This window comes from Pongo abelii, chromosome 3 (genome assembly GCF_028885655.2).
Source record: "Pongo abelii isolate AG06213 chromosome 3, NHGRI_mPonAbe1-v2.0_pri, whole genome shotgun sequence".
NCBI lineage: Eukaryota > Metazoa > Chordata > Mammalia > Primates > Hominidae > Pongo > Pongo abelii.
The window spans coordinates 100,076,247-100,101,007 of NC_071988.2; the positions used below are offsets into that span (position 1 = coordinate 100,076,247).

Consider the following 24,761-nt stretch of genomic DNA (forward strand, 5'->3'; position numbering starts at 1 on the left):
ATAAATCAAAGATTTAAATATAAAAATAAAACAAATGTACTTGAAGAAAGTAAGTGTGAAATTATTTATAAGAGTAGAATGTGGAATTTATAAGCTAGACATTTAATCCCAGGAACTGTTATTAAAAAAAGATTAATCCATTGCCATATAACTTTAAACCATTAAAAGTTCCCCCAGACTCATGAACCCAAACTCATAAATTAGAAATATTTGTTACTCATTTGACAAATGTCTAAGTTTTATAATTTATGACGCTCATGTAAATCATAAAGAAAAGGGTAAAAATTCCAAAAAAGGTCAAAAATGGCCAAAAGAAAAAAGGGAGCATAGAAGAAATCTAGTCTGATTTGTGATTTAATTTGCTTACAGTAGTAGGATCTTATTTTCTTGTGATTAGGTTTTTCTTTTTTTCTCTCTGTGTGTGTATGTATGTATGTGGGAGTGGGGTAGGGTTATGTGTGTTTGTAATGTAAGATGGAAAAAAAATACTACTGATAATTTTAGATCTAATTAGGCTCTAGTTAATTGATGCATTACAGTGTATTATATGCTTCCCTTACTGTCAGTAAATGTGCTAATTTTAGTTTTTATCATTGCTAGTATAAATTTGATTGTGTATTATGTCTTTGAAGTTATTTCTGAGAGCTAGGCAAAAATAACAAAAGGTTGAAAAAACATAAAAGCATTCAAGTCAATCTGAAATTACAATATTCCTAGTATTTTATCTCCTGTCAGAGGGCTTTATGGGCTTTTATTGTATTGAGTAGTAAAAGCTTAATAAAGTACAGATTTTAAAACCATAACATACTTACCTATAATGTAACGTGTTTTAGAAAACATTTAGATTCTTTGCAATTTTTTTCTCTTTCTTTGTCTTCTTCAAGAGACAAGGTCTCATTCTGTGGCCCAGGCCCTGCTGGAGTACAGTGGTGTGATCATAGCTCACTATACAAACTCCTGGCCTCAAGTGATCCTCCCACCTCAGCCTCCTGAGTAGCTGGAACTATGGGCATGTGCCACCATGCTGGGCTAATTTTTAAATTTTGGTAGAGATTGGGTTTTGCTATATGCCCAGGCTGGTCTCAAACTCCTGGCCTTGAGCAGTCCTGCCACCACAGTCTCCCAAAGTGTTGGGATTACAGACATGAACCACCATGTCTGGCCTGCGATTTTATTCTTCATATTTTTCAAATGTGGCCTTTTGTGTCTTTTGCCATTTTATTTCAGTGTCTCTGTGTTTATAATATGTAATTAGTGATTTATATTACTTTTAAATAAATCCTACGTTCAGAAAAATCAGGAATTCCTAGCTTGGCTCATAGTTTTTGAATGTGAAACTTTTGTCAATTGTGTATTCATGCAATGTAGTTGTTTCCATATATTAACATAAAATAAAACATAAGAAGATACACATCGTTTTAGTATTAGTTCCATTTGCATCCATTTTATAACACACAGAAATTTTGAAAATGAAATAGCCATGAAAAATCTTTGTTAAAACTGTATGGTTTGTAGTTACCTAAGAATTTGAATATACTTTTCTTATTACTAATTTAGGTCAAGGGTAGTTACCATTATTTACTCTTCATAAACCTATTAATTTCTTCTTTCTTTCCTGGAGACTTTTCTTCTTAAAAGTAGTGGAGTCAAATATTTAGAACTTTTCTTAGCTTTTGTTAACTCTCCCAGTAGACAAGTAATGGGGCCGACGTGGGGGATGAGGAAAGAAGTACTTTCTATTTCCAGATCCAGGAGTTGAAAAGAACTTAGAGAACCATTTAGAGGAAAATGAGAAGCATAACTAACAGGATTACTGAATAGTTATGAAGAATGTACCGAAAGCTGGCTGCCTCAGTTGTCTTTTGGCTCCTGTGTTGTAAGGTGATTAAAGAAGTACATTGCAGAGATTAAGAGCAAGACTTCTAGAGCCAAACAGCCTTGGATTGCATCTGCTCTGTCCCTGTTTGGTATGGAACATTGAGCACCTCCATTTGTCTCAGTCTTCCCATTTCTAAAAGGGGCATTTAAAAAGTACCCACCTCTTAGGGTTATTGTGAGGATTAAATGAAAGCTGAAAAGTGCTTTTTAGTAAGAGATAGCCTTTAATACTATAGTCATTATTACTATAACAACTAGCGCTACAACTGCTCTTGATATCAATATTACAATTCTTCATCTAACTTAATTTCTGATTTTCTGGATAGGGGCAGGACATGCTGTCAGACACTTACTAGAGCATGCTTTCCCTGCAGAAATGTCTTTGGATGCTTTGAAGTGGAATTTGGTTTTATGGGTTAATGGTGGATCTACCAAAGGCTTACCATAAATTATCATATATTCCAGAATATACTGTTAAATATAACTACTAAGATTATTTTTCTTACCTCCTTATTTTGTGCAGTAAGGTAGTGATGAACACCAGGTAAAAGCTTTTTTTTTTTTTTTTTTTAAACTTTAGGGTCTTCTCGCTTATTGCTTTATGGTTTCTTTATCTTTGCTCTTAAGAACTCATCTATTGGGGCTAAATTTATTATTATTGTTATTTATTTATTTTTTGAGACCATGTCTCACTCTGTTGTCCAGGCTGGAGAGCAATGGTGTGATATTGGCTCACTATAACCTCCGCCTCCCAGTTTCAAGAGATTCTCCTGCCACAGCCTCCTGAGTAGCTGGGACTACAGGCATATGCCACCATGCCTGGCTAATTTTTGTATTTTTAGTAGAGATGGGGTTTCACCGTGTTGGTCAGGCTGCTCTTGAACTCCTGACCTCAGTGATCTGCCTGCCTCGGCCTCCCAGAGTGCTGGGATTATAGGCATGAGGCACTGCGCCCGGCCATTTATTTATTGACAGGATCTAGCTATGTTGCCCAGGCTGGTCTCAACCTTCTGGGCTCAGCTGATCCTCCTGAGTAACTGGTACTACATGTGTGAGCCACTGTGACTGGTTCGATTAGGGTTAAATTTATTTCAATACCCATATTGTGGGAAACCAGGAATTTGCTTGCTTGTTTTTACTACATTTAAATTTGTTATGGAAATTTAATAATCTCTACAAATACAGACAGACTGTGCAATAAATTTTCATGTACCTCATGAAAATACCTCACCCAACCTCATTGGTTATCAACTCATAGCCAATCTTGTTTCCTCTATAACCTCACCCACTCTGTTCTCCTATATTATTTTTGAAAAAAAAATAGCTGCTTAAAAGTACCTTTGAAATGAAAGATTAAGATACGGTTTCCTTGGAGCTTTTCAATCATTGGCTCTGGGTCTCTACTTGTAGAGAGAGGGCTCTGATCAGTAACTTTTCGGGGTAGTTACCGGGTCTATTACAAATATATTATCCTGGCATTATTTAGTGCCACTTAATGTTTTAGTTATGGTTGAACATATTATCAGCTATTAAATTTAGTTTCATTTCAGCACCCATATACTAAGGTATGTAGGACATATATAGTAACATGTAAGTTTCTATAACAATGTCTGTAGGTTAACAGATAGAAATAATGTTGATGCATGAAATATTTATGGTTGGAAAATTAGAGTGGATGTTTCTCATTTCAGGGAAATTAAGGATAATAACTTGAAGTTTGTGGGAGAGAAAAATGTGTCTTTATGGAGGGAAAGCCAAACAAATTTTAAGCAGGAAAATTGTTTTGAGACTTCTATCCAAAGTATTTTCTTTTTAAATTTGTTGAGCTGTTAGATTAGAGATGGTGGCTTAACTTTATCTAGGCCCAGGCATGGATCCTTCATTTTGTGTAACTTGAATGGTAACTACTTTAATTTTTGGCTTGGGTCCTTGACTAAACCATAGTATAACTTGGCTGCTGCAACAAGTAGCTCCTTTAGCTTCTATTTTTGTTGGAATGTGCAGGGATTTTGTGCTTTTCTATGCAATATTGGTATAGGCATAATTAATTCAGTTGCCTCAGACCAGTGTGTACATCAATAGGAAATATTGTTGTAGTTTAGTCTTATACTACCTTCAGTGCTGAAGCTCTATTTTGTGTTCTTAGGTTGTGTTAGTAGTATTTGTGTCAATAGAAAGATTTACACTATTGAGTGAGCAGATAAATATTATTTCTTCGTGGCTAAGTTTTAAAAAGTTGATTTTATATTTATAGTAGAATCAGATTCAGTGGTAATGGTCTTGTGATGATTCAGGTGATCATTTTAAGTTGAGTAAACAAGGGCGTATTCTAGCTTCTCTGCCTTTTTTGTTTTGTTTTTAAACCTAATCACATAATACTACATTTAGGTGAACTGGACACATACATTCCTTAATCCATTTCTTTTCCCCAAAAGCGTATTTTGTTAATAGATGATATGGTTTTATTGTCATGAAGTAGCAATTAATAAAACACTGAACTCGAGGTTTAATTATTTGCAGGAGAAAATGGCTTTAGAAAAACTATAAAAATTGAAGGGTCAATTTCTTTCTTTCTTTTTTTTTTTTTTTTTTTTTTAAAGAGACAGGGTCTTTCTGTTGCCTGTGCTGGATTGCAATGGTGAGATCATAGCTCACTGCAGTCTTGAACTCCTAAGCCCAAGCCATCCCCTCACCCCAGCCTCCGCTGGGATTACAGGCAAGAGTCACCATGCCTGGCTGAAATTGTTCTTTTTGAATCAGTGTTTAGCTGTATTAAATGTGATACCTCTGCACTCTAGATTACATCCTTCAGTAATCCAGTAGTACATTTTGCAACCCATTCTCTTGAAGAGTTCAGTAAATTATATTGTTTAACTTAAGTGCTGAAAGATGCCTTATTGATTTTTTCTCCTTTTTTTTAAATTGCTGATAATATTCAATTTAGAAATATTCGGAGATAAAAATGTAGCCAAGTTCTACCTGTGGGTTTCAGGTATGATTATTCATCTTTTCATACTTTGAATTTAGAACCAAGTCAGAGATGGTCCACTGGAGCTCATCAGATAAAACTGTCAACTTTTTAGTACTGATAAAGCAGATTGCAGAATGAAATTTAGATCTAAAGCCGAAGGAGCCTGTTCCTCTGTTCCCAACCCTCAAATTTATTAACATCCAGTCATAGGCAGTGCTGGAAAACCTTAGACTTCTTCCACAGAGACAGATTACTTATAAAATATGGTTTAGCAGAGAACATGTATGTTCTTAAAATAACCTGTTCTGAAAGAAAGATCATCAGAGAGACTGATGGATGGAGGTGCTTCATTCTTTTTTCTAGTCTAACAATTTGACAAATCACTATGTTTCCCATTGGGGAGAATGAGTTATAGTAGTAGATAGAGATTGTGGCACTACACTAGCACAGTGGCTTCAAACTTTTTGTGACTGTGATTCAATATATTAATAAAAAATACATTTTAGTTATGACCTGGTATACACACCACACACAGGATACACACACGTAAACTCAATCACATTTCATGAAATATTGCTTACATTTACCATATTAATGTACTCTAATATTTTCTGTTCTTCTTTATTAAAATAAATAGTAGTTCTGACCTTTTGAGTTGATTTTATGTCACATAAATGGGATTGGTACAGTTAGACTAAACTGGCTCCAGCAGATATATTCCCACATGAAAACATGATCCAGGGGAATTGGAGGTCCTTGTGTTTGCTTATAAGATAATATCAATTCTACCTGCAACCTAGCTCCCTAATCATTAGAGGATATGCTGTGCTTAACTTGAGAGACAGAAATACCTATACCCATATAGGTTAGGAATCTCAAATTTATTTTTTTCTCCCTCAGTGCTTCTCAACTGCTATGAAAGAAAACAAAACAAAGAAAAACCAGGAATGCCTGAACTATCATTTAATTCCTCTCTGGATACTTAAAAAGTTTTTCTTGGATTAAGCCAGGCCACAAAAGAAGTACATTCTTAAACCATACCCCTTTCTTTTACTGCATGGCATTTAGGCCACTAGTCCATACTGATAGCGTGTTTAAAACATGACCCTGTGTCACTCACTGCTGTTCCTTAAGAATGTTGTTCACTTTGTGTGAGCTATCTTTAGAAAGACTCAACGGAGAATTTGCTCTCTAGCTTTCAGTATCACGAATAGTGTTTTTCCTTAGCACCTGATTTGTTTTTGTATTAGATACACTGTGATTCATGTAATGGATCATGTTGCCCTGTTTATATTGACAGCTAAAAAATGGAGAGCAAATTTTGGGCCTGCATTTAAGACCAAATCATATGTAGTTTGTAACTGACCTCATTATCCTGTCCATCTCAACCCCTAAGCCATTATTTTTCCATTAGTTTTAATTTTCTTATATATTTAAAAAAATCTTAGTTTTGTGTGCCACTTCAAGTTCTTTATAGGACTAAATATGTAATTAGCTATTGTTGAAATTAGATTTTAAAAGCCAAATAAATTTGTTAGAATAGAAAAATAGGACTATATGTTTGTGAATTAGGTAGGTTTCGTGTGATTTGTTTGGTTTTTAAAATTATATGAATAAGTAGTTATTGTTAACAGTATGTTTAAATTTATCCCCATTTTGTGTACTGTTGTTATGTTAAAAACATTTAATATCTGTTGGTATCAAGATAAAATAAATTTTGTAGATTCCTCAAATCTTTTCTGGATTGAGTTTGAATATAAACTAGCAAATATTAGAATTAAATGTTTTTAGTTATTTCAATCTAGCAGTGGTGGTAAAAATTATTAAAAAATCCATTTAATAAGTGATATATGTTAGCATTATAAATATATAAAATCAAGTTACATGCAGAGTTTTCGTATATTTTACACTGAGCTCAGAATCTCTCAAATAAATTATAACTTTCCACATAACTGTGTTTTTAGCCAAAATAAGTTTATCATGTCATTGAAGATGTATCACACATTCTGTATTCAAAATATTACTTAAATTTGAAGGGAAGATTTAATTCATTTTGATTTATAATTTTATTTAACCCATTTACATACTTAGATCTCTCTATACATTATTAGCAAACTTAAGAATATCATCTAATTCTTTAAATTTTACGTTTTAAGTAGTTTAAAAAGGATTTAAAAATTATAACAACTTAGAGTTAATTAATGAAGCAGAGGTAGACTTTGAGATGTCTTAACAAAATGTTTTAGTTATGGAATTGAGTATAAATGTCAACCTTGTGAAATTTAGAATTAAAAATTATCCAAGAAATGGAGTACTACCAAATGTTAGTGGTCATTTTGGTAGAAAAAAGATCAGGGATTTCAAGCAATGCTGTAAGGTTGTTGTGAAATCTGTTCATAAAAACCAGAAAACTCTGCCCATATTTCTGAGCATGATATGGATAACATCTTAAGATACAGAACTATGGTGAATGTTGTTAGCATCAGTATGGGAAGAGAGCATGTTTTTGGAAAACGACAGTGCCAATCCATTACTACTTTGTTAGATTATAACGTACATAATTTAGGCTTTTCTTAATGACTCAGGATCACTTAAAAATTAATATAGGTATTTTGGATAATAGTAATAATTATTTTGAATAGAATTATCTTGAAGGACCTTTTTACTATGGCCTTGGAACTTTCTTGAATAATTCCCCAGTGTTCACTAAACTCACTTTTTCTTTTGTATCACTTTTTCAATAGAATAATCAAGTTTGTCATTCATACTTCTAGTGTAGAGCTGTTCTGTGATTGATCTGCCCTTAGCTTGGGATAATGCTTTATTTATAAAATAGCAATTTCTGCATTTTCTATAGGCATTAATAAAGTTTGCTAGAATCATCACTGATCTTAGAATGGAACAGAAAATATATATTTTTTATCCTTATAATGTGCCCCTAAGTAGTATAATGTGTGTTTCATAAAACTTCTTAACATTTTGATCTATTCTTGCAGGGTTCATGCTTGAACCAGATCCGGAACATAGACCTGATATATTTCAAGTGTCATATTTTGCATTTAAATTTGCCAAAAAGGATTGTCCAGTCTCCAACATCAATGTAAGTAGATTTTCAAGTAGGATATGAATTTAAAATTCATTTTATCGTATGTGAATATATTTACTTTCAGAGTTACTTTTTTTGTTGTTGCTGTTGTTAAAACACAGAGTTTCTTGTTTCATGACAAGTGATCTGATTGTGCGTTTGATATTTGTGGTATAAAGCTTCAGTACCCAAACTATGCACTGAGATACCTTGGGGAGCTGCAGCAGACTCAGGCAGGATATTTTGCATTTTTGAGGAAAACACAGGGACATCTTTCTGACTTAGCACAAAACTAATTTTATTAAGTTATTTGGGCCTAACCATTTAATAAACAGGACTGTTAGTTTTTTTTTTTTTTCTTAGAAGTGTTGTAAACAATTACTGAGACCCTGAGCACTCTGTTAACTGAGTAAGTTCGGGAAACTTTGGTATAAAGAGCACAGGCTTGTTAAGTGGGAACTAAACAATGTGTACGCATAGATATAGACAGTGGAGTAATAGACATTGGAAGTCAGAAAGGTGGGAAGCGGATGAAGGATGAGAAGTTACCTAATGGGTACAATATACACTATTTGGGTGATGGTCATACTAAAAGCCCAGACTTCACCATTATGCAGTATATCCTTATAGCAAAACTGCACTTGCATCCCCTAAAACTATAAAAAAGTTTTTTTTAAGAAAAGCACAGGCAATATAAACAGAGAGACCCAGATTCAGTTTTGTGCTTATGAGTGACTGACTTTTAATCTTTTGGTAAGTTACTTTAATGTCCATTTCTTTTTCTGTAAAACAAGGATAGTAATTATAAGGATTACATGTAAAACCCAGTGCCTAGTCCATGGAAGGTGCTCAGTTGGCAATAGTTAGTATTATTCAAAAGCTTTCAATTTTATTCACTGTCTGTACAGTGCATTTAACTACTTTAGGTGAATCGTGTATGGCAAGTCTCTGCCAATGTTAATAAAGGTTCTGCAATCATCACTGATTATAAGCCATTCTTGACTTTGTAAAGATCATTCTGGCCTGACCTGTTTCTGTAGGGTTTCCTTTATGTGTAACTTAATCTACCCCACTAAGAACAAAGAAAGAATGTGGCACCTTTTTTTTTTTTTTTTTTTTTTGAAGCCCTTGCCATATTGATGTACTCTTTTCTCTGTTGAAGCTGAAAGCTTTGCAGTTCTAGAAGTAGATAAGTAGACTCATTCAACATTTACTCAGCAAGTATTTATTGAGTACCTACAAAGAACTAAACATTGGGTATAGACAAATAAACAAGGCCTTCTGCCCTCATTTTCCAGGACTTACATTCTGTGTCTTGAAAATTATCTGTAGTATGTACAAACAACACAATTCTTATCCTTGGTGTTTGTTGCTTTTTCCAAAATGCAAAATAGTTATTGATTTATGAGTGTAATATAATCTTTCTTTTTACTCAAGATTTACCCAATTATAAATGGATACAATGGTGTTCTGCTTATTTTCCCAGGTTTCTGTGGCACACGAATATGAAATTGACATTTGTGTAACATGTAGTGATATTTGCAGATTAGATCTGGCAAATACATATGAATAATTTATAGGTATCTGATGTGAAAGTAATAGTGTCTCATAGTACTTTTAAAGTTCAATAATATATCCATAGCTTACAAAAACTTTCTGCAATTGAAATAAAAAACTAAAATGAGACGTTTTATTTTTTTTCTTCCAAGAATTCTTCTATTCCTTCAGCTCTTCCTGAACCGATGACTGCTAGTGAAGCAGCTGCTAGGAAAAGCCAAATAAAAGCCAGGTAGGTAAAACTATGCTGAAATTGAAAAGACATTAAAAAAAATGATAGGTCTTGTTTTTAATCCTAGCAAGTGTAATTGATTAAATATCATCTTCATCCACAGAAAATGTTGTGTTGCTTATTGTATGTGGTATAATTGAGATAGCAAATACAAAATTAAGCTTTTAAAAATATTAAAGAGTCTGGCATCATCTCACTGGAACTGTTCACTCTATGACAAGTGATTGTTTAACAGATGATGTGACAGCGGGTCTTTTTTTTGGACAGGATTTGTCATTTTCATCACATAGCAACTCTGGTTTAGGAAATACTATGTTTTGAGTTTATAGATGTTTATTTTTTTAATTTAAGGAAAGAAAAAAATAGCTCTTACAGATAACTAGAATATATAGAATATATATGTACTTTGTAGAATTTGTAATGAGTGGTTATAATACTTTTTAAGGCTGGTAAATATGTTTTCAATCTTATTTTTCAGAGTATTTATTATATTATTAATAATAAGTTTGAACTATATTATGTAAGTTAAGACTGAATCTGTTAATGATTGATTTTTCCCCTCCCTCACACTTTTTTGAATTTAAAAGTTAATAAGCAGGATTATATCTTAGATTATCAGACAGGTATAATACTACATTTGGGGAGATTTCTTGGTCACAGCAATTTTGTATTATATGTTATTTATGCAAAGTTTATTTGTTTACACAATATAAAAATATATTTGTTCATATGCTTTTTATATGCAAGATGTAGACAATTTAAACACAAAGGAAAAAAAAGCAGTTTTTATTTCCAAGGAGTTCACATTCTAATTGACAAGTAAACGATTACAACCTGATAGATATTAGGCTACTTTGAGAGTGTGGAGGAGGGGAAAGACTGGGAACAGAGAAAACAGGAGCACATAAAGGATGCTTTCCCTGCGGGTGGGAGTTGCTGCACTTCTCCTTGAATGATGAATAGTCAGTCACTTGGAAGGGTGTGGAGTGAAATTATAGCAGGCAGTTTAGGTAAGAATGACTCTTGTGAAACTACAAGACTAGGACGAAAGGAGACATATACAGGAGTAGTGGGAAATGAAGCTGGAGAGGTAGATAAATGCCAATCATGAACAACTTTGTTTATATATCATGCTGAGAAATTTGGACTTTGGCCTATAGGTCAGTTAATTTTCAACCTTCTAGTCAGTTCTACTCTTTGAGACTTGGTTGTGACTGTGTTGTAAATGATCTGTTAGTTATAAATTGTTAAAATTTCATTTGTGAATGACTTATTTTAAAAAATGGTATTACTCTAAAAATATCTTCATTCACTTGAATTTCAAAATGTTCTTTTGAGAAGCGATGAAGGTGTAAAGTTATATCTAACTTTCAGGAATCCAGGTTGACCAGCAATTGGTCTTATCTATGACGTAGCTTTAATTAGCATCCACTGTTATAGTTGAGTGGTAATTATGAATTATTGTAGGATTTGTCAGTTGAATTTTATTGTGACTTGTTTTTTAAAATAATTAGTAAATAATTAAATCTTTGAGAAAGTAGGTACAGATTTTTTTAAAAAGTGTAAGTCAACTGAACAAGAATGATTTGATTATTTTTTCACCCTAATGCAAGTTATAGCTGTAGAGTTACAAGACAATGAAATAGTGCTATTAAAATTCACAGTGCTTATTTATAGTATGTTAAATCTGAACATTATGTATATTAAAAAATAAGGTTGATTGGTACTTATTGGTTAATAATATAAATTTACTCTTTATGAATATTAGTGAAAACTCAAAAAAATCTAAATGTATACAAAGCTTAATATTAAAAAATTTAGTTTTTTCCATGTAAAGAGCACATTTTGGGAGGAGAAATCATTTACTAGCAGTTTCATTACCCACATGTTTTCAAAAAGCTCCTGTGGGTTTCTCAGCTGCCTTCAATCTGTGGTATTCTTTGCCTTCTTAAAAGGTCGCTCTCATCTCCCCGAGCTTTGCATCTGCTCTTAGTATGGTTTAAGATGTGAAATTTATCTGACACATGTCTTAAAGATTGAGACACTGAGAATCACTGGCTTGGCAGATGGAAACATTGAAGGATTTTAAGCAGGAGAGTGTGAGTCTGAGTTCTAGGAAAACTATGATGATTTTGTTCAGGTGATGGCAAGGAGAAAAGAAGGGAAGCAGAAAAACAGCTCTGTGACTGTTGTAATAGTGAAAATGAGACTGTGCAGCAGTATTGATGCAATAATTATTGTTTTTAACTTCAGTCAATTTTGTGTCTTCCCTATGCCTAATCTGCCCAGGCATTTTCTTCCCATTCCTTCACATAGAATGCCTGGTTTCTTTGTCACTGCCTAATGAAGTCAAACTTATTAAGAAAATTTTAAACCCCAGTTTCTACCTGAAGCCTTCTGTAGCCAAATTAGGTTAAAAGTACAATTACATCTCCATAAATTCTTGACAGCACTAGCTTGGCACTGATGATTTTTACTATCTTATATTTATTACATTTCCACTAACATGTGCCCTGTCTTCCTAGGTATGCTGTAAATTCTTTGAAGACTGGGTGTTATGCAGTGTTTTGCTGGCTATCAGTAAATGTACAATACATATTACTGCATTGATAAAACAGAGACATCAGAGTGAACAAAGTATACAGACTTTTAATATGCTTCTTAGGGCTTTTGCTATGCCTGCGTGTGTTGTGAATCTCTAAAGAGGGTTTAGACGAGCAACGAGGCAACGTCAGGTCTGGCCTGTACTAGCCATTTCATACAGAATGGATAGTTAAACAGAGAGATTGTGTACAATATTTCCCCCAAATTACTTGAGCTTAGGGAGTATAGCATTGATTGTAATGCTACATCAATAATTTGATGTCAGTAAATACTTGATTATTATTAAAACAAGATATAATTGATTATATATATATACCGATATATATATCGGTGTATATATGTAATATCTGTATATATTTGGCCTATTAGTTAAATTTTCATGTCTTTTACCATCCCCATCCCATCTAGAGCTTAAGTGTTACTTTCAGAAAACAGCATACATATAATTATAAGATCTTTTGATTCAGTGTCACGTTTTTTTGGTTCCTCTTGTAAAGATAGTTGTTAATAGGGCTCCCTCTTGTGGTACACACATATATTGGGACATAACTGGATCTGTGCACTTGTTGATAGATGCAAATGCAGCAGATGTGTGCTTCATAAATCATATGTATGTAAAAATTTTAAGTATTCACTTGAAAATGTGTAAGGGGATTTAATAAAGATATTTTATTGTGAATCCTGTTGGAAAGTGAACATTTGGTCCTATTAACAAGTATTTGAGTTTTTGTACTTAATTTATAGAAAGCAAGTTGATAAATATATAAATATTTTACCTTTTTTGTTTTTTTAAAAAAGCAAATGTTGGTGTCTTCTCAAATTATATTTATTGTCTCTTGATTTCAAAACTGTGTTTACTGCTTAACCACTCACATCTGGGGCCTAAACTAAGTCCTAGTGGGATAAATTTTGTATACTTTCCATTCTGTGTTCTAAGTGAAGCAAAGTTAAAGATTCAAGAAGTTGAATGTGAGCAGGTGGCATCTGTTAAAAGTTTTGGCTTATTTTGTTTAACATGCCCTAGGCCACAGTCTTTTCTTTTTTTATGCCTTGGAGTCCAAGTAAAGGGAGATTATTCCTTGTTGTTTCTTATTTTTATTTCCCTGACAAGTTCAGAAAGTGGCTGTCAGTTTTGTCCAAAACCTTATGAAAAGGTTTCTGTTTATTTCCTTTCGGTATCATTTCATCTCCTTAAGAGCAATTTCTGGGACTATATTCTTTTTCTGCTGGTTTCAGTAGGAGACTATGAATGGTTGTGTACTGTTTTAAGGAAAATTGTTAGTTTTATTTATTTTTCTGTCTTTAGTAAACATTTAATACTTGAAAATGAGCCTTAAGAGAAAGATGAGGACTAATGCGATTATCAGTAGTAGTTAAAATGCATCTATTGAGTTGGATGCTTTATAGAATAAATAGTAAATTAGAAATAATCCCAATATTTAGAATGAAATATATTCTTCTGTTGTAGAATAACAGATACCATTGGACCAACAGAAACCTCAATTGTACCAAGACAAAGACCAAAGGCCAACTCTACTACTACTGCCACTCCCAGTGTGCTGACCATTCAAAGTTCAGCAACACCTGTTAAAGTCGTTGCTCCTGGTGAATTCGGTAACCATAGACCAAAAGGTAATAGAGCCCCGCCAACCTCATCCTCTTAAAGGTTAATGTTAATAAACCTTTTATGGTTTGATTTCCTGACCTCAGGTGATCCTTTATATTGTAAAGCAGATAACATAATGCTTTCAGAAACTTTCTACTGATGTCTAATAAATTCAGCTGGTTTCTCAACAATTCAATTGTTGTAGGCAAAGGGAAGTTACTGGCAATATGAAAGTATGGTACTAAAAACTCACAATTTGCTTTGATACTCTAAATACAAACTCTTATCCCTAGAGTCATCAACTAATAGGGTTTGAGGTTGGGAATAAAGTTCAAAGGTGTGGAAAAAGTCTATGTTATATGAGAAAGAAAGTTGAAACACTAGTCTTACAAAGTTTATATCTTTGTATTGCACCTAGAGCCTTGGTGAAGGGCTATCTTGAACCATCCGTATGGACATTACAACATAAAAACTTAGCTGATTTTGAGAAAAATTTACTCATCTAAAGTATCTCCTAAGCATTATGGTACAGTGTGGTACTTAAAAAAAACTTTTCCCCCCAAAGAAATATCCGTAACATTGGAGTAAACTTATTTTTCTCAAGGATCTGGGAGTATAACCTGAAGACTCACCTTAAAGAAATCCTGTTTTGCACTTTATTTCATGATAAATCTGTTGTGTTTTAATGTTAAAATGTTTCTAATGAGGATACCCTAATGGTTAAGAGCGTACGTTTTGAGTCTCACGAACCTGATTTGAGTCCTATTTCTCCCATTTTTTAGTAATATAGCTTCTAAAAGTACTAGTACCTATCTTAATAGGATTATTGGGAGGATTAAATGGCTGTTTAATGTGATACCTGATACACGATATGCCTTTGATAAATGTTAACTATTAACTACTGTTGTTACTATCAAGTAAAGTATATGTTCAGGAAAGGTGATGTTTTTATTTTTTATTTATTTTTTTTTTGAGATGAAGTCTCACTCTTGTCCGGCTGGAGTGCAATAGCACGATCTCAGCTCACTGCAACCTCCGCCTCCTGGGTTCAAGCCATTCTCCTGCCTCAGCCTCCCAAGTAGCTGGGATTACAGGCGCCTGCCACCACGCCCAGCTAATTTTGGTACTTTTAGTGGAGACGGGGTTTCACCCTGTTGGCAGGCTGGTCTCGAACTCAAAGGGAAGTAGGCTTTGCTCTGTATTGGATACTGTCAAGAAGAGGGCGTATGAAGCTGGGTGCAGTGGCTCAAGCTTGTAATTCCAGCACTTTGGGGGGCCAAGGCAGGTCGAATTGCTTGAGGCCAGGAGTTCAAGACCAGCCTGAGCAATGGCGTGGGGGTGCACACCTGTAGTCCCAGCTACTAGGGAGGCTGAGGTGCAGAGGATCCCTTGGACCCAGTAGATGGAGATTGCAGTGAGCCAAGATCGCACTGCTGCACACCAGCCTGGGCGACAGAATGAGACTCTGTCTCAAAAAAAAAAAAAAAAAAAGAAAGCAAGAGGTGTTATGATATGTTTAGGTTTCTTAATATAAATTTTATCTAGAAAGAAGGAAGCTAAAGCCTCAGTAGCTAAAGATGTTGAGACATTTTTGGGGTTTGGACAATGTTCATGGTTTTGTGGCTGTTCAGACATGATTTTGGAGTGGTCTTATTTTGATCCATCAAAGTCATAGTGTCCTTGTCTAATGTTGTATGAGATTATTCAACAGAAGAGCACCAAGACTTAACTGTGATTGCCAGGCCTAATCCTGATGTCAGGGACTGTGTTTCTGTTTCTTACATGCTTTCAGCTTAAGTTGGAAAAATGTTCCTCTTTTTCCCCCAATAAGTGCATTTTTTTTTTTTAACATTTCTTCACCCTTTAAAAATAATACAAAAATTAACATGTGAGTATTGTATTTTAAAATATTCGGATTATACAGTAGTATTCAGTGAAAATGTAAATGTCTCCCTCCATTTTCTTCCCAGAGTTAACCAGCAGCTGTTTAATGTTCATCTTTCCAGTCCTTTTTTATGTTTTCACATGTATATATACAGATATAAATAATTCATGTTGTATCTAAAATAAATGGAGGCCGGGCATGGTGGCTCACTGCCTGTAATCCCAACACTTTGAGAGGCCGAGTTGGGTGGATCACTTGAGGCCAAGAGCTCGAGACTAGCCTGGCCAACATGGCAAAACCCCATCTCTACTAAGAATACAAAAATTAGCTGGGTGTAGTGGCATATGCCTGTAATCCCGGGCACAAGAGTCACTTGTACCCAGGAGGTGGAGGTTGCAGTGAGCCAAGATCATGCCACTGCACTCCAGGCTGGGCAACAGAGCAAGACTCTGTCTCAAAAATACTAAGTAAATAAATAAAATAAAATAAATGGAGTCATACTATCCATACGTATTAGTTCATTTTCATGCTGCTGATAAAGACATTCCAGAAACTGGGGGAAAACAAGAGGTTTAATTGGACTTGCATTTCCACATGGCTGGGGAGGCCTCAGAATCATGGCGGGTGGTGAAAGGCGCTTCTTATGTGGCGGCAGCAAGAGAAAATGAGGAAGAAGCAAAAGCAGAAACCCCTGATAAACCCGTCAGATCTCATGAGACTTATTCACTATCACAAGAAAGACTGGCCCCCATGATTCAGTTACCTCCCCCTGGGTCCGTCGTACAACATGGGAATTCTGTGAGATACAATTCAAGTTGTGATTTGGGTGGGGACAAAGTCAAACCGTATCATTCCACCCCTGACCCCTCCAAATTTCATGTCCTCACATTTCAAAACCAATCATGCCTTCCCAACAGTCCTCCAAAGTCATAACTCATTTCAGCATTAACCCAAAAGTCCACAGTCCAAGGTCTCCTCTGAGACAAGGCAAGTCCCTTCCATCTATGAGTCTGTAAAATCAAAAGCAAGCTAGTTACTTCATAGATACAATGGGGGTACAGGTATTGGGTAAATACAGCTGTTCCAAATGGGAGAAATTGGCCAAAACAAAGGGGTTACAGTGCCCATGCAAGTCTGAAATCCAGTGGGGTGGTCCAATTTAAAAGCTCCAAAATGATCTCCTACGACTCCAGGTCTCACATCCAGGTCATGCTGATGCAAAAGGTGGGTTCCCATGGTCTTGGGCAGCTCCTCCCCTGTGGCTCTGCGGAGTACAGCGTCTCTCCCGGCGGCTTTCATGTGCTGGCCGTTGAGTATCTGCAGCTTTTTCAGGCGCATGTTGCAAGCTGTAGGTGGATCTACTATTCTGGGGCCTGGAGGATGGTGGCCCTCTTCTCACAGCTCCACTAGGCAAGTGCCCCAGTAGAGACTCTTTGTGGGGACTCTGACCCCGCATTTCCCTTCTGCACTGCCCTAGCAGAGGTTCCCCATAAGGGCCCTGCCCCCGCAGCAAACTTTTGCTTGCGCATCCAGGCATTTCCATATATCTTCCAAAATCTAGGCTGAGGTTCCCAAACCTCAGTTCTTGACTTCTGTGCACCCACAGACTCAACACCAAATGGAAGCTGCTAAGGGTTGGGGCTTCCACTCTCTGAAGCCACAGCCTGAGCTCTACGTTGGCCCCTTTGTGATTTCTTTTTTAACCTGTAAGTTACTTAGGGGGCTGTTGTTATTAAATTTTCAAGGAGATAAAAGATACTAAAGGCTGGAAGGGTAGAGGGAAGTGAGGGGTAGGGAGAGATATACTAAAGGATATAAAATTTTAGCTAGATAGGAAGAATAAATCCTAGCATTCTATACCACTGTAGAATGACTAGTTAACAATATTTTGTATAATTTCAAATAGGTAGAAAGAGGATATTGAGTGTTCCCAACACACAGAAAAAAATGACAATGCTTGCAGTGATGGTTTTGCTAATTATCCTGATCTGATCACTAGGCAAAATATGTATCAAAACATGAATATGTACCCCATGAATATGTACAATTATTATTTGCCAATTAAAAAATAAAAATTTTCAAGGTGAATGATTTTTGAGTAGTTATTTTAATACTCTTTCAGCTGGAAAGAAATACACTTAAAAGGCTAATGATTGTTGTATCTGTGTGGTGGAATTGTGATTTTCATTTTTTAACTTACATTTTTATAAGTATTTTCAAGGATAATTAAAATGAACATGCATTTCCTTATAATTAGAAAAGTTAGAAATAGTTATAAAACTATTTTCATAAAGCTGTTGTACTTAGGTCTGAGGAAGTTTGAGGATACTAACATTGATGAGAAAAGAACCCTTCTCTCCCTCCTTGCACTCTCTCCCCACTCTTTTTAGCCTCTAGGATTGAACAGTTGCATTTGAATGTAGGGTAAGTTATTAGAGGAGAATATAGAAATTATGGTGGGTTAGTGTATTGCATTAAGTGTATATCTTACTTTTTAGTTAATTTTTAAAGTTTATTCATAGGATTTGCCTAGGGTATAATTTATGGAGCTTATAAATAAATATCCATTTAGGAGACAGTGTTAATAGATTCATTACAGTGAGCATTTATTAATCATCTTTTGTATAAAAGGTTTTTTGGGATTCTTAACAGATGAGTAAATCATCATCTCTTCCCTCAGGGTCCCTGGTTAGGAAATAGCCATGTAAGTCATTAACATGTGCAAGACAGACTGAAATGTAATAAACTGAGTGGAAGTGCTAGATGAAGGAACAAGGAAGAGAGGTTTGAGCTAAACTTTAAAGAATTTCACTAGGTGGAAAATGGCATTCTAGACAGAGAATTATATTGGTACTAATACATACTCATGATAGTACATGATATTGTTGAGCAGTGCAGAACAAACTAACATGGATGTTGTGTTCATGGAGAGCCGAAGTATGAAACATGAAGTGTTTCTAAGATGTTGACTTGTTCAGAGTTGTAGACAACAAAATTAAGCTTCTTCGGGACTTATAATTAAAGTAAATCCCTATAAACTCTATGCATATGGAAGTTTTTGTGTTATAAATAAGGATATAAATGCCTTAGTTAAATTATTATTGAAATGAGCATGTTGAAATCCAGCTTTTTAATTGAAATCATTAGTATGTTAATGTAAGTGTTTGGACCTGTCTTTAGGGGCACTAAGACCTGGAAATGGCCCTGAAATTTTATTGGGTCAGGGACCTCCTCAGCAGCCACCACAGCAGCATAGAGTACTCCAGCAACTACAGCAGGGAGATTGGAGATTACAGCAACTCCATTTACAGCATCATCATCCTCACCAGCATCAGCAGCAACAGCAGCAACAGCAGCAACAGCAGCAGCAGCACCACCACCACCACCACGTACTTCAAGATGCTTATATGCAGCAGGTAATTTTTTTGTTTCTTTAGATATGGAAGTAGTGTGAAATTGATGCAGCAAATTGAATATCAGTGAATTCCTTTTTGTATCATGGGCACCTTGAACTCTAGATTTGAGTAAACACTTTCCCAAATTTTCTGATTATGAAAGAATATGTATTTAATTTGCAATCAGTGAAATGCTTAAGAATACTCTAAAATAGGTTGCCTTGTGGCCTTATGAAAAAAGAATGTTCATCTGAAACATTTAGTATTCACAAATAAGCACTGCAGTTTATAATGAATATTATCTGCGGTTACGTTTTGAGTTCACAGACTAATAATGCTGTTGTTGGAAAGGTGATATTAGGCTTTTCAGAAGTAACATTGTCTTAGATTTTTGTCACCCTCCTGGTTTTGGTTGATAGATCCAGAGTGGAGGGTAGTAAGTAGGTGGTACCATGGGATGCCCAGAAGACACCACTGAAGGGGAGATAAAAGGAGAGTGTAGATTTAGTGTAATGGGGCTTGGTTAGAAGTCACTCAGGTGTCTTTATCTTCTAGGAAAAGGTGGTAAATGCGTTTTGGTAGCTTTCTTCTAAACATCCGTAAATTGTGCTAAAAATGGTTTTAATTCAATCTGTTATGTTTTGTTGATAATTTTGAAACCAGTTCTGATAAGCATATTTATTAATAAATTATAGTAATTTAGAGTATAGCTATTTTGTATTGATGTTTGGACTACCATACATCAATACATAATGATTTGGATTTCTCAAATCATTATGGTAAGATCAATACTTTAAAAAAGGGCTCTGACACAAAAAAGGCATAACATTTATTAATTTGTTTGATTTTCTCGTTGTAGTATCAACATGCAACACAGCAGCAACAGATGCTTCAACAACAATTTTTAATGCATTCGGTATATCAACCACAACCTTCTGCATCACAGTATCCTACAATGGTAACTTAAATAATTTCTAGAGATTTCTCTGAGTATACATTATGGTGGTGGAATTCACAGTATGAATCATATTATTCAGAATTTAATAATTCAAAGTCAAGTAAGTTAATTGACATGTATTTTATCAAAGCCAGTCATATATTTTCAAGCAGCTTTAAATTGCACTGAACTATGGCACCTGAATATGGCACTTAGTAATTGACTGATAACGTACTTCTCTTATGTCATTATATAAGGGAAATGATGTCTTACCTATAGTCTTTCGTCACATGTCTCTTTCATTCAGCACATATCTATTGAGTAAAAAAATGAAACCCAAAGGGAGAGTATATTTTCTTCAGAGAATAATTTGACCTTTTTTTTTTTTTTTTTTTTTTTTTTTTACAGCAACCATTGTATTAGTGACTTTAAGCTACTCTTTTTCTTAAAATACTTAAAAGAGGATTTTTGATTCTGGCCAAGTGAGCCTACCTTCACAACTTTTTAAAAAGATTTATTTCATCTTGCTGTAGTTTTCTAGTAATAGAGCTGCTCCCATAGATGATTGTTTTTTAAGTTTCTGATTTTGTCACCAATGTGAAAGGAAGGAACATAGTAAATAGATGCAGTGCTGACAGTGCTGTAGGACTGGAGCATTGTTTTGTATAATATCATTTCTTTTTTCAGATGCCGCAGTATCAGCAGGCTTTCTTTCAACAGCAGATGCTAGCTCAACATCAGCTGTCTCAACAACAGGCATCACCTGAATATCTTACCTCCCCTCAAGAGTTCTCACCAGCCTTAGTTTCCTACACTTCATCACTTCCAGCTCAGGTTGGAACCATAATGGACTCCTCCTATAGTGCCAATAGGCAAGTATTTTTCCAGTGAAAGCAAAGGAAATTATTGTGGAAGTGGAAGTCATCGTTGAATGGTCGGTCATTAAGTTCTCTTAAATTAATTTAGAATTTATCTTTCTGTAGAGCCACCCATTCTCTCTTCCTAGTCCTGTCTTCTGGTCCCTTGGCATCCCCATCCTTCCATTTCCTCAGTTAATTCTGCTAACTGCTATTTGTAGGTAAGGTGTAGCAACATCTAACAGCATTTAGGGCTAAGGATATTATTGGCTTGTATGTAAAGGCATTTTTTGTAATGTAAGTATAAACAACACCCTAACAAGTGACTTCAGCAGTTAAAAAAAAATCCTTTGTAGACTTTCTCTATTTACATGTTATTACCTTTGATTAATTTTACTGTTTACTCATAAAGGTTGTATAATTTAATTTAAATAGGTATAAACATTTTTACATATATGTATTTTAAGATGATATATAGTATACATACTGTTACCATAACATAGTTGGGAATAGTGTATTTTGGCTATTTAGACATATTGGTTAGTAGAGTTATAAATTAAATAACTTTGGTACAAAATTTCTTAAACTTATATACAAAATGGCACGTGCTTTGGCATCTTGTAATTAAGAATCATCATCAATGCCTCCTAATGTTTTTAGACACCTAGGAGGTAGGAGCTGTTAGACTTCTGTTACAGGAACACTGAAGTTCTCATACAATGCTATTTAAGGATTTGAAACATTAGCTGAGAAAAGGTGTCTATAAGCTTTGGCTCAGAGTTGAGCAGGAGAAACAGCAGCATCAGTAGCATACTTGTACACTGCATCTCAAAAGAGAGCTAAAGTATGCAGTTTGCTATAGAATGCCTCCCAACCTCTGTGTGTGTGTGTGCGCATGCATGCATGCGTGTGTGTGTATGTGCATGCATGCATGTGTGTGCATGCATGCATGTGTGCACACATGTGCAAGAGACAGATGGTGGGGCGGGTATGGTAGAGAGGGAGACAAACAAACTGATTTCTTGAACTACTTTTCTAAAGTAAGAATTGGGGTGGATGAATTAGGACAATTTTGTCTAAGGAGAGAGCAGAGTATATGGTCAAAGTCCAGTTTAAAGGTCCAGATCAGGCAGGGTGCGGTGGCTTACGCCTGTAATCCAAGCACTTTGGGTGACCAAGGCAGGTGGATCACGAGGTCAGGAGATCAAGACCATCCTAGCCAACATGGTGAAACCTCATCTCTACTAAAAATACAAAAATTATCTGGGTGTGGTGGTGCATGCCTGTAATCCCAGCTACTCGGGAGGCTGAGGCAGGAGAATGGCTTGAACTTGGGAGGCAGAGATTGCAGCGAGCTGAGATCACGCCACTGCACTCCAGCCTGGCGACAGAGCGAGACTCCATCTCACAAAAAAAAAAAAAAAAAAAGTTCAGATCAGTATTTGCCATACTCTTCGTCATTTATCTACTCTAGTTAAAATTTTTTGCTTTAGTCACATAGTGCTTTTTTTCTTTAATAAATTAGTAACATTATTGTGTATAATAAAATTAAAACATTATACATTTTAAACAAATAAGATCCACTAAAATATAAAGTATGAAATTGAAATAGTAATCTAATAAATTTGCTAAGTCCCCTAGTGTTAAGAATGGAATAATTTTCCTCATTAAAAATCAGATATTCTGCTTGATAATTGCTTAAAGATACTGATGAGGCTATTGTATTAATTAGATGATTGCTTTTTTCCACTTTTGATGCTGACTAGCATAAAAAATGTCAAATCTAGTTTATTTAGTTGGAAAATAGAAAAGGTATTAACTGTCTTCTCTGACATAGCCTATATGTTGTGTATACTTCATATTCTAAAAGTCTATCAGCTCCTGGAAGCAAAGTTATGTCACGATTGAGAATGGGATGTTGAATTGGAAATCTGTCTAACTTCTGATTAGTTACAAAGAAAGTTGGATATCCAAGGATTTGAGGCAGACACTGGCATGCAAGGTGCTGATGCCTGTAATGTATATTAATTACTATAGCACTGCCTGCTTTATTCTCATTTGTAGTGATGCTATTCGACAAATCACAGGTTTGATACATTAGACACTTTTCTTTTAATTTCTGTGTAACTATTAAAAAAAAAGTTATCACAAAAATCATCTTGCATTCCCCAGGTTAGGAAATATTGGGTTGCATATCTGGGAAAGTGCATAAGACTTGTTTTACTCCACTCCTATGAAATTTATATATTTAAGGATATGGTAGAAAAAAATTATACACTCAGCCACTAAAGGTTAGAAATGTGGAACTTCATGTGGGAACATTGCTCCAGCCACACTTGGTACATCAGTGCTACCTCATTAATATTATACCTATTTAACATCAGATTGTATGTTGAGTATAGTATCTTCTCTAACAATTTAAAAAGAGTTCTAATGTTCCTGCTTATGACAAAGTCAGTGGAAGAAGAGAATTGGGGTTAAATGTTTGTCTCTAAGTGGATAAGGGCTATTTGAGTAGAATATAAGAAACCAAGTAGTAGTTCCTTAGACAGAGGGAAAGAGTCACTATCTTTGTTGGAATGATTATTTCCTTTTCTTCTCCACTATCTTTTGCTAAACTTTCTATTCTTCCACCATGTTAATTTATCTTTAGTATGAATATCAGAGAGTATTACTGTGTTATATTCCAATAATAGTTAAAATAAACATCATCTATGGATACATTATCTTCTTATGATATAATTGCCCTGTTATATTAGTTATCTGTTGATGCCTAATAAATTATCTCAAAACTTAATGGTTTAAAACAGCAGTAAACATTTATTATCTTACATACTTTCTTTGGATCAGAAATTTAGGTGTGGCTTAACAGGGTGGTTTTGTCTGGTAAGGCTGGGTTGGCTGTCCTCTGAAGGCTTGGCTGGTGATAGAGGGTGCATTTTACAAGATAGTTCACTCACATGGCTTTGGGCAGGAGGCTTCAGTCCCCTGCCACATAGATTTCTTCAAAAGACTGCTTGAGTTTTCTCTTTGCCAAGGCAAAAATTATTTTGAACAAGGAATTATTGATTCTGGTTTCTCCCTCAATGAGTGATCCAAGAGACAGAGCAAGGAGGAATCTGAAATGTCTTTTTAGACCTAGTCTCAGCAGTCATGGGCTGCTGCTTGTGCCATATTTCATTTGTTAGAATTGAGTCACTAGATCTAGCTCATGTTCAAGGGCAGTGAAATTCGGTTTCACCCTTTGAAGGGAGGACTGTCAGATAACTTGTAGACATATTTTAATACCTGTTTAAACTAGGTTAAGGTGATAACCCTATTGAGTTACAGTCTGCCAATAGGAATCCGTAAATTTATTTTGGGAATAGGAAGAGGGTGATTCACATAGGGAATCAGAAAGTTTTAAAAGGAATGATTGACAGACAGGAGGGGGGATGCCCGTCTCTCTTTGAGTTTTACCCACTGTGATCTGTTTTTTTTTTTTTTTTCCTTCAATTTTCTGGGTAAAAACATCTGATCTGTGTTTTAAGGACTCTGAAAGTCCTTAGAGATAGTTTTGGAATTAGAGATGGGACTCTGTCACACAGAGGTAGGCTCAGATTGGCAGTTAATGCATCCAGAATGGACTTTAAACTGAATTGTTTTTTAAATTAAGATACCTAAGTTCTACTTACTAAGCAAGTCTATTTACTTGTAGGTAACTTACTATTTATTTTCCTCTATTATATGCTAGCCTTCAGTAAGTATTTAAGTA

General features: G+C 35.0%; 1 protein-coding gene across 3 annotated transcripts in view; it reads left to right on the forward strand.

Annotated features, from left to right (window-relative positions):
* The window catches only part of BMP2K (BMP2 inducible kinase), a 140,192-nt gene that overhangs the window by 75,910 nt on the left and 39,521 nt on the right, over positions 1–24,761 (forward strand). For all 3 annotated transcript variants that reach the window (XM_002814909.6, XM_009240125.4, XM_054554109.1), the window contains exons 8-13: positions 7,846–7,949; positions 9,644–9,723; positions 13,796–13,959; positions 18,999–19,234; positions 20,073–20,171; positions 20,838–21,022. In XM_002814909.6, the coding sequence (XP_002814955.1) occupies positions 7,846–7,949; positions 9,644–9,723; positions 13,796–13,959; positions 18,999–19,234; positions 20,073–20,171; positions 20,838–21,022 (868 nt within the window). The remainder of the gene's footprint in view (positions 1–7,845; positions 7,950–9,643; positions 9,724–13,795; positions 13,960–18,998; positions 19,235–20,072; positions 20,172–20,837; positions 21,023–24,761) is intronic.